This window comes from Physella acuta, unplaced genomic scaffold (genome assembly GCF_028476545.2).
Source record: "Physella acuta isolate Inbredline_101_S28 unplaced genomic scaffold, ASM2847654v3 ptg001451l, whole genome shotgun sequence".
In the NCBI taxonomy this organism is placed as follows: Eukaryota; Metazoa; Mollusca; class Gastropoda; family Physidae; genus Physella; species Physella acuta.
This window is the reverse complement of record NW_026732966.1, coordinates 147,913-158,402: the sequence shown is the minus strand read 5'-3', so window position 1 is coordinate 158,402 and position 10,490 is coordinate 147,913. Positions and strand designations below refer to the sequence as shown.

Here is a 10,490-nt window from a genome sequence, read left to right as displayed (position 1 = left end):
AAATTTATTTTGCAATTAATTTTTCTACCGCTTATTTAACTAAATACGTAACAAAAGTTGAGGTTTCTGTTTTAATTACGTCATATTCTTTTTAGGTATTATTGGTATAAACCATAATACTTTTACGTTGATAAATACGCTACCAAAACAAAAACAACCCACACGAACGAAAACCGCAATTTTTCAATTCTCAACAATTAAGTCAAAAGCTTTTTTGTGACTTTTCTTCTGTGACTTTATTTCTGTGACTTTTTTTTTCCAATAACACTTTTCCTTTGTGTATTTTTTACCTGTGACTTTTTTTCCTAGCAAAAACTGAGACTTTTTCCCTGTGTTTTTTTTCCCTTCACCATGTGATGTAGTCTTCTTTCATTCATTTAAGAAACCGCAATCGACTTCTATTTTTATACTAGCCGTCACGGCCAGGCCCTGCACTGGCTTCTGTGAGAACCTTATTTGTAAAGAACCATAACATGTGTGTTTAGTAATCAGCATTTAACACTTGAGGCAATGGAAGTATTATTTTTTCTTATATGCTTTTGTAATCCTTGGTTACATACATACAGAATTAAAACTTGTGGGCTTATGTAACAAACAACATAATTTTATATGTGGTAGTGGTCTTGGAAAATGTTATAGGCCTATAGGCTAAGGAAACAACTTATTATGGATATAATATGCATTAGTGGTCTTGGAAAATGTAATAGCCTATAGGCAGTGGCGTCGCTTAGTTCGGTGTCACCCCAGTGGTGTGTATGAGTGTATAAGTATAAGTTTTAATCACTGCATACTTAACAGTAACGATGTTTATATATAGTCAGTTAATAATACAGTTGGATGTATATAAAATATATGCCACATACACTTTAACACACTATGGTCTAATTGGAATTTTAATGTTAGAATACAGACATTGTCAGAAAAACAATTAAAAAAAACATTTAGTTAGAAATTTTTATTTCTTGTTACAATCCCACAGCAACAATTTCATTAAAATTAAAGTGTTTTTAAAAATAAAGAAAACAAAAGAAAAAACAACAAAGCATAAATTATGCTAGAAATAGGACACCAAAATGTCAGAACATAACCAATACAGCGTTAGTCTTTTTTGTCTTTAATGCCTTTTAATTTGCAACTTGTATGCAGTGTTACTGTTTGCAAATAGAAAAGAAAATGGGATAGAGTCAAGAATTAGAAACTGATAGTTGTTTTAGGGAATGATCCCACTTACACTTCTCAGACTGAGACCAAAGAAAAGATAACTATAAATGTTCAGCCACAAGGATGGTCTAAATTGGGTAATTTTAATATAATAATTTATTAATAATAGTCTGTTATTATCTTTTATTTTCATTTAAATGTATGCAATAAACATCAATTTAGCTGTATTTGCATATAAAATACGAAAATATATACCAGTGACCTAGAAGTAGAACTAAAACATGCTATCCTATTATAAATATATACAGTTCATGAATGAATTGAAGATTAGAATGTCTATTCGTTTGGTGCTTACATGCTATCCTATTATAAATATATACAGTTCATGAATGAATTGAAGATTAGAATGTCTATTCATTTGGTGCTTACATGCTATCCTATTATAAATATATACAGATCATGAATGAATTGAAGATTAGAATGTCTATTCATTTGGTGCTTACAACTTAACATGCTATCCTATTATAAATATATAGAGATCATGAATGAATTGAAGATTAGAATGTCTATTCATTTGGTGCTTACAACTTAACATGCTATCCTATTATAAATATATACAGATCATGAATGAATTGAAGATTAGAATGTCTATTCGTTTGGTGCTTACATGCTATCCTATGATAAATATATACAGATCATGAATGAATTGAAGATTAGAATGTCTATTCATTTGGTGCTTACAACTTAACATGCTATCCTATTATAAATATATAGAGATCATGAATGAATTGAAGATTAGAATGTCTATTCATTTGGTGCTTCAACAATTAAAAAAATATTATCATACACTATTGTGGGTAAAGTTTTCATGACCAACATCAGATTTATAGAATTTATTTCCTGAATGAACAAAGTGAAAACCCTTTATGACAAAGTTATGACATTCTTAAGGCTTAACCAATTTTTTTGTGTTTGCTTAGAGAAGAACTATATGAAAACTTTTTAATGAAAAAAATCATTCATATGAATTATCTGCTGAATGAATTCTTTTGTGTCTATTAAAATTATAACTGTTTGAAAACTTTTTATGACAAACATCACATTTGTAAGGCTTAACCCCTAAATGAATTTTTATGTGTATTCTTAGAGTAGAACTGTATGAAAACTTTTTATGACAAAGATCACATTCATAACGCTTAAAAAACATTAAATGAATTTTTTTATGGTTTCTTAATCTAGAACTGTATGAAAACTTTTTATGACAAACATCACATTCATGTGGCTTATCTCCTGAATGAGCTTTTTTATGTTTACTTAAACTATAACTGTTTGAAAACCTTTTATGACAAACATCACATTCATAAGGCTTAACTTCCAAATGAATATTTTTGTGTTGGCTTAGCTTAGAACTGTTTGAAAACCTTTTATGACAAAGATCACATTCATAAGGCTTAACTTCCAAATGAATATTTTTGTGTAGGCTTAGAGAAGACCTGTATGAAAAACTTTTATGACACAGATCACATTTATAAGGCTTAATTTCTATATGAATATTTTTGTGTTGGTTAAGAACATAAATGTTTGAAAACTTTTTAAGACAAACACCACACTCATACGGATTATCAGAATTATCTGCTGAATGAATTTTTTTGTGTCTATTAAAATGAGAACTGCCTGAAAACCTTTTATGACAAACATCACATTCATACGGATTATCTGCTGAATGAATTATTTTGTGTCTATTAAAATAAGAGCTGTCTGAAAACCTTTTATGACAAACATCACATTCATAAGGCTTAACCATTAAATGAATTTTTTTGTGTCTGCTTAGTGAGGAACTGTCTGAAAACCTTTTATGACAAACATCACATTCATATGGATTTTCTCCTGTATGAACTCTTTTGTGTCTATTAATATAAGAACTGTCTGCAAACCTTTTATGACAAACATCACATTCATAAGGCTTAGCCATTAAATGGACTTTGTTATGTTTATTTAAACTAGAATTGCATGCAAACTTTTTATGACAAACATCACATTCGTAAGGCTTAACCCCTAAATGAATTTTAATGTGTATTCTTAGAGTAGAATTTTCTGCAAACTTTTTATGACAAACATCACATTCATAAGGCTTAACCCCTAAATGAATTTTTTTGTGTTTGCTTAGTGTAGAACTGTCTGCAAACCTTTTATGACAAACATCACATTCATAAGGCTTAACCATTAAATGGACTTTCTTATGTTTATTTAAACTAGAACTGCATGCAAACTTTTTATGACAAACATCACATTCATAAGGCATAACCCCTAAATGAATTTTTATGTGTATTCTTAGAGTAGAACTGTATGAAAACTTTTTATGACAAAGATCACATTCATAACACTTAAAAAACATTAAATGAATTCTTTTATGGTTTCTTAAACTAGAACTGTATGAAAACTTTTTATGACAAACATCACATTCATAAGGCTTAACCATTAAATGGACTTTCTTATGTTTACTTAAACTAGAAATGTTTGAAAACCTTTTATGACAATCATCACATTCATAAGGTTTAACCACTAAATGAATTTTTTTGTGCCTACTTAAATTAGAACGGAGTGAAAACTTTTTATGACAAAGATCACATTCATGTAACTTATCTCCTGAATTAACTTTTTTATGTTTTCTTAAACTAGAACTGTCTGAAAACCTTTTATGATAATCATCACATTGAAGAGGCCTCTCCCCTACTTGAGCTTGTTTATGTTTATTCAAGTTAGATCTTTGAAAGAACTGTTCATGATGATCAACAGAAACAAATGTTTTATCTTCAGAAAGTTTTAGCTTTTCTTCTAGTCCTTTTTGTTGTTTATCCTCAAAATCTAAAAATGTCCATAAATCTGGTTTTATGTCTTCACTTCTTGATAACGTCGCTAATTCTGATTTCATATCTTCGCTAGCTAATAATATTGCTAATTCTGATTTTATATCTTCGCTAGTTGATAACGTTGCTGATTCTGATTTTATATCTTCAGATCCTGTACATATTGCTGATACAGTAGGTTCCATATCATTATTAATTAAAAATCCTGTTGTTAAATCTTGAGAAGTTATAAATGTCATATTGTGTTTTACATCATCTAAGGATGAAAATGTTGTATTTTTTGTTTTTGTTTCTTTAGAAGATAAAAATTCTGGTGGAACATTGGTTTTAAAATCCTGTGAAGTTATAAATGACATGTTTGGTTTCCTATCATGGAAAGTCAAAATTGTGGACACTTCTGTTTTTATGTCAGCAGAAGATGAAAATACTGTAGATAGCTCTGGCTTCACATCTTCAGAATATGAAAATTTGGTTAATTCCTCTGACTGTATATCTAAATCACCTGTTGCCTCTCCCATGCTGCCCTGCTTCTTATAAATGAACTGAGGATAAAATATTTTAAATGTTAATTCAAATTGATTTCAAACTTTTAAATATATTTATAGGCCTAATAGCTACAGTAGATTGGAGTTTATGTTGGTTTAAGATTTAAACTAGGCGGTAGTGCTCATTTTGGTGAATGATAGAGCAGTGGCGTCGATAGGTTGGGTGTCACTCACATATATATATATATATACATACACATAAAAGTGTGTTGGCCTACATAGGGCTAAAATTAAAATGTATGCCACATACACTTTAATCACTACAGACTTAATAGCAATGATGGTTAAGAAAACAGTTGGATTAAGTATTGTTTTCTTAATACTTAGCAATTTGACATCATGATGTTGCCCCCATCCTCTTGTAATAATTGTCGGTTTGTACTAAAAAGAATATTTTACTTTAATTGATCATTATAAGAACTGGTAAAAATCATTTTTCTTTTGTACTTTTTGCAATTTTTTTGCCTTGGTGTCACCCCCCTAAATGGTGTCACCCGGTGTGGTCTGCACCCCGCCCCGCCCCACCCTTGCTAGGCCTCTGTGATAGAGGAAATACTCAACATGCTTAGATCATCACACATGAAGATATGTTTATCCTCTTCTGTTTGAGAGGAAATAAACTGCTCTTAATGCCTTGCTTTTATTTTCTTAGACTATCCCTTACACCTTTAACCTAACGGCCTAGCCCATAAGCCTAACCTTAAAGTCCAACCTTAACCTCTAAGCCTAACCCTAAGTTAAATCTAATGCATTAAAAAATGATATTAATGCCATTTGCATCAATAACAAAAATAAACCTCGAGTGATCTCCCCAAAACTTTCTCGAATATTCCTATATAAAACATCAGGGGATGGGAACTCAGGATATGATGATTTTTAATCCATTCTAAATACTTAAAGTTTTTAAAATAGAATAAAATCTCGTGGAAAAAGAATTGCACACCAAGTGAACGCCAAATAAAATGTGCATAATAGTGCGCAATATTATTAGTACTCTATAAATTTACATTAGTTTTTTGAGAAATCTGAAATACCGTAAATTACTACTTCCAGTCGACGGAAATTACTCAAAATTTGATAGAAGGCAGAGAATTAGATGTTTTACTTACATGTGAAATTTTATTTATCTATCTGAAATAGTACTCAAGTTATAGGCTTTTGTTAAAAGTAGAAAAAGTACCACTTTCGGTTATTGGAAATCGCTCAAAGGTTGATACGGATCTACAATTTTTATAAAATACTTATATATGAAATTTCATCAACCTAGAAGTAACGGTACTCAAAATATCGTGTTAACACACAGACACATGGACAGAATTGGATTATCCAGTTTTTACAACTCCATAAAACGCCAAAATTTTGATAAATCTGGATTTGTAATTTTTGCCTGATTAAAATAAGTCCACTATATCCTGGATGTGATGAAGGACTGAGGAGTAAAAGTGTGAAAACTGTCAAAATGTCATGTTATTTTTGTGCATGATTACAATACTTTCTCTATACTCTGTATACGAGAAAGTAAAAAAATAACACAATCAAGACAGGTCTTGAAACAGAAACTAATAGGCTGTATTTGCGAGGAATGTTCTGCAGCCCACTAAATCTATTTCGTAGGTTGAATGTGATCTAAAATTACATATCAGGACGACTTGATTTTTTTGTCTAAGCAATTCAATTTTGACATAAACTTTAAATGTTTTATTTCAATACCAATGTAGCACAGGTTAAAAATACAAAAAAGAATAAAATCTTAGTGAATCTGGAACTAGTACTTGTAGAAGGACAATACAGTGTCAGCAGTAGGTCAGATGATAGTCCTACTAGATCTCGCTAAATCTCACTGTTGTTTAGTAAATTGTTTTTAGCGCTATCTAGCATGTGTGGTAGTAGATCTAAGTTAATAAACCTATGTGAACTTACAAAAAATAAATGAAAAGCAGGTTTGTTTTTGCTTGAAATGGGGGGGGGGGGGGGGGAATGACATCGACAATCTCAAATAGAACTTGTTTTAATTCTATGACTATACTATAGTATAGGCCTGCTGAACTCAGAGTGACCACGCCGACTAGGGTGGGATTTTGGCCAGTGGGCTAGCAAAAGTAAGTAAGCAATTACACGAGTGACAATGTTTGGAAATTTTATTAAAAAAAATAAATCACACATGACATTTGTAATGTGTAGAAAATAAGATGTAAAAAAACAGTTTTCCGATCATGCAAACTCAAAGCTGAGGGGAAATTAAGGGGAAATGACTCAAAATAATACTTTCTTAAGATGGCAGCTGTTTTTATAATTGCAAATTTAGTATCTGGAACATCGTTGTTAAACATGTATTTTTATTGATTTAACCCTAAACTGTGGTTTAATATTCAATTATCTTTAGTATTTTAATACAATATGCAAAAGCTATATTTAAGCCATATTCATTAGTGACCTTATCCTTACATTATTAGCACCGACCGAATTGATTACGCTAAAACGATAGATTACCCAAGATAGTTTTTTTTTTCTAAGATGATAATTATAATTAATAATATTTTTTTAAATAGATCTAGATCTATACCTGATACTGTAATCCAGGGGTTCCCAACCCCGTGCCCGAACGATTCGTATGTGCCCGCCTCTCATATTCGATAGAGACAGAATTTTTTTTATAAACATTATTGAAAGGTTGAAGGGGATGGAAATCGAAAGTTTGAGGAAAGGGGGGGGGGGTGCAAATCAAAAATTTTAAGGGGGGGGGGGGGCAAACAGAACGAAAATTTTTGAGGGGGGTGTGCAAATCGAAAGTTTTGTACCCGGGTGACTGGAAGGGTCGCTACGCCTCTGGATGGAGTTTGTCGATTTAAAATAGGTGGTGCCCGCCACCCTACTGATATTTTAGAACGTGCTCTAGAGTAAAAAAAGGTTGGGAACCCCTGCTGTAATCTATCATTTTAGATAGGCCTACGTAAAATTGGCTGAGGCTAATAATGTGTAAAAAAGGGGACTAATTAAATTAAATTTTAGTAATTATTTCACATTTTAAGAGGATTTGTTTTGCAAGTTACAAAAAAGTTTCATTTATGTAGATCTAGAATCTATTCTATAGCCTATGCTAAAAATGCTATTATTAAATTTAAAATCAATTAAGTTTGTAGGATTTCTAGGCTTCACTACTAACCTAGGGTTGCGTGGCAGCTATCACATTCTTTGTCAAGTATTGTTTTCAAAGTGAATACGCAGAGCATTCCAAGTATTTTAGAATTCCATATAACGCATTCTAAAATTAGGTGTAATCTCATGATGTAGCATCGGAAATTATTCGGTAATGTTTGTTGAGCTTCGTTAATATTTGTTACTGTAACTACTAACATAGTTTATTTGACCATTGAAATAAAAATAAAGTCAAGTGCATTAAATTAATGTTTTAACTTAATTTAAAGTTTAATTGGCAGAAAATTAGCAACAATTAATAGATCTAAATATTAATAATAAAAAGTCGTGTGTAGTAATAAATGTATTTTTAAGAAACACGGAAAAAACTTGCAGAAGGATTGTGACAACTAGATCTAGATCTAGGCCTAGTAAGTAGTAAAATAAGACGATTAGATTTACTAAAGTTTAAAGTAGTTAGAAGAACTAGAACAATGTTTGGTATCAGCAATAATTAGCACATACACTTACAATAATTAGAAATACAAAATAATTAGGCCTAACAAAACAGTAGGCGGCCTAGGCCTAGGCTGTTTAAAATGTAACTAATAGACGCGGGCGATTTTAGTAATTTACGTACCCAAAACGATAGATTACCCTTAATTTTCATTATAGATCTAGATCTAGATCTATTCTAGATCTAGATCAAGATCCTACCTGTTTTTAAACAATAGTATTAAATTACGACCAGCAATGTTTTCATCAGATGCAACCACACACATTTACTTTAGCAGACATCTGTTGTTTTTTTTTGTGTGTAAAAGATTGTGTTAGATATTCAGGGGAAACCACTCTAAGAGTTAGAGAAGACCACTCAACCACTGTTTAATGTTTATATTAGCTAGTTGCACACAATTTTTAAAATAAATAAAGTGACAAAATAATGACGGGGTTGTTTTAAGGGGACTAAATGTTGCAAAATGGTACCAAATTTATGTTTATAGGATAAACGGTTCTCTAGATATGACGGTTTTAGTGTAAAAATTGCGGGGACAACCAAGCCTATGAAAAATGAAAGCAAAAAGTGGTCTCATCGAGAGCGTAGAAAAAATGCGAAAGGGAAATAACTCTGCGTAGGCGCACAATTATAAAATTTTCAAATAAGTATTTTTAAATGCATTTTTTTAAAAATGAGTATCTCTACCAAGATATTAATAAATTATTTAATTTAAAAGTGGTTTATTAAAAATCATTTAAATAAAAATATACCACTCGATATATTCAATCATTAAACTCAAACGTCATAATAATAGTAAAAATAAAAGAAACTGGCTGATTAAAAAAGAATAAACATTCCTAATTCCTAGGTAAGGGGCAGAGTTTCTTCCAGGCATCTCTTCGGGGTGGGGGGGGGGAGTTAAGCCCCCCCCCCCCCCGAAATTTTTTTTACCGCCCCCCCCCCCCCCCCCCCCCCGAACGAAATGAAATTTATATAATTTATATAGAAAATATATACTTTTAACAGTGTCCGCCCCCCCCCCCCGAAGAAAGTTTACCGATCCCCCCCCCCCCCCGAAAATTTCAAGTGCCCCCCCCCCGGAGAAAAAAGTCTGGAAGAAACACTGGTAAGGGGTAATCCATAAATGACGTCACACTCGTAGGGGGAGGGGGGTCCGTAATTTTGTGACGATGTGTGATGAGGGGGAGGGGGGTGGGGGGTTCAGATGTTGCGACGTCACATTTTTGCATTATAAAAAAACAATGTTAGAAAACGAATTTTAGACGTTATTTCGCGTTTTATATAACTGTTTTAATAAATTGTAATAGTTTAGACAAGATTTTGGAAAAATATCGATGTTTAAAAAAAAATTCAACTGCAATTTTGAGGGGGTTGTATGTTGAGGCGTGACGTCATTTTAGGGGGGGGGGTCTGGCTTTTTGTGACGACGTGTGACCAAGGGGAGGGGGAAGGTAAAAATCGTCAAAAAAGCGTGACGTCATTTATGGATGACCCCTGAACGGTATCATAGAGACAGCTCAGTACAGTGCAACATATATGAGTGTTTTTGACATATTGGAGGCATGTCAGTTGAGAGATAATCTTTGGGTGTCGTTAGATAACTGAACATATCTAGCGCGAAACAAACAGCAACGTTATCAAGAATCGAGCATTTCACACAGCTACGTAGACAGACGCTAGACACGAGGATTTCTGTCGGACTTTTGCCTCCAGTTTTAAATACGACACCTTGCCACCTGGTTTTGAACGTGATGGACAGCTTGGGATGACCTACGGTCACCAGGTCGGGTACCGATCTATCAGTTTAGTTAGCGGGCGTACTACATACTAGACCACACTGTCCAGTTGTGATAACATTTAACAAAATCTTGGCGATACGGGTCTGGAAAAACGTCTTACAACAATAAGGATAAGCTATTGATGGGGGAGGGGAATGTGTGTAAAAAAAAAGAGTGCTTTTATTTGTGGACGATGAAAGGCAGATTCAATTCCGTACAACGTTTAGAAAAGCAAAAGGTACCCCAGTACTAGATCTACATAGCTAACTTATCAACCATACTTTACATACTTTCATTTAAATCAACTTCATTTTAGATGTAGTATTCGAAAAAAATCAATCACACTAACTTAACAAAAGCAACTCAATTAGCACCCGACTCAAACTAAAGGTCTTTAACTCAGAAAGTCTCCCTCCCCCCCCCCTCCTTATACATTCGTTATTTGAGTGTGAGTGGGTATCAAGCAAATAAATATAGGCCTTTT

General features: G+C 32.5%; 1 protein-coding gene across 2 annotated transcripts; it reads right to left on the bottom strand.

Annotated features, from left to right (window-relative positions):
- Positions 1 to 947: 947 nt before the first annotated feature.
- LOC131927956 (zinc finger protein 271) lies at positions 948 to 8,521 on the bottom strand. 2 transcript variants are annotated; one of them, XM_059283837.1, is made up of 2 exons: positions 8,426 to 8,521; positions 948 to 4,570 (listed from the first exon to the last, which is right to left on the bottom strand). In XM_059283837.1, the coding sequence occupies exon 2, from the start codon at positions 4,544 to 4,546 to the stop codon at positions 2,177 to 2,179; it is 2,370 nt and encodes a 789-aa protein (XP_059139820.1). In that variant the 5' UTR covers positions 4,547 to 4,570; positions 8,426 to 8,521; the 3' UTR covers positions 948 to 2,176. The 2 variants fall into 2 exon arrangements, with proteins under 2 accessions (XP_059139820.1, XP_059139821.1); XM_059283838.1 differs by lacking the exon at positions 8,426 to 8,521 and adding an exon at positions 7,737 to 7,952.
- Positions 8,522 to 10,490: the final 1,969 nt, after the last annotated feature.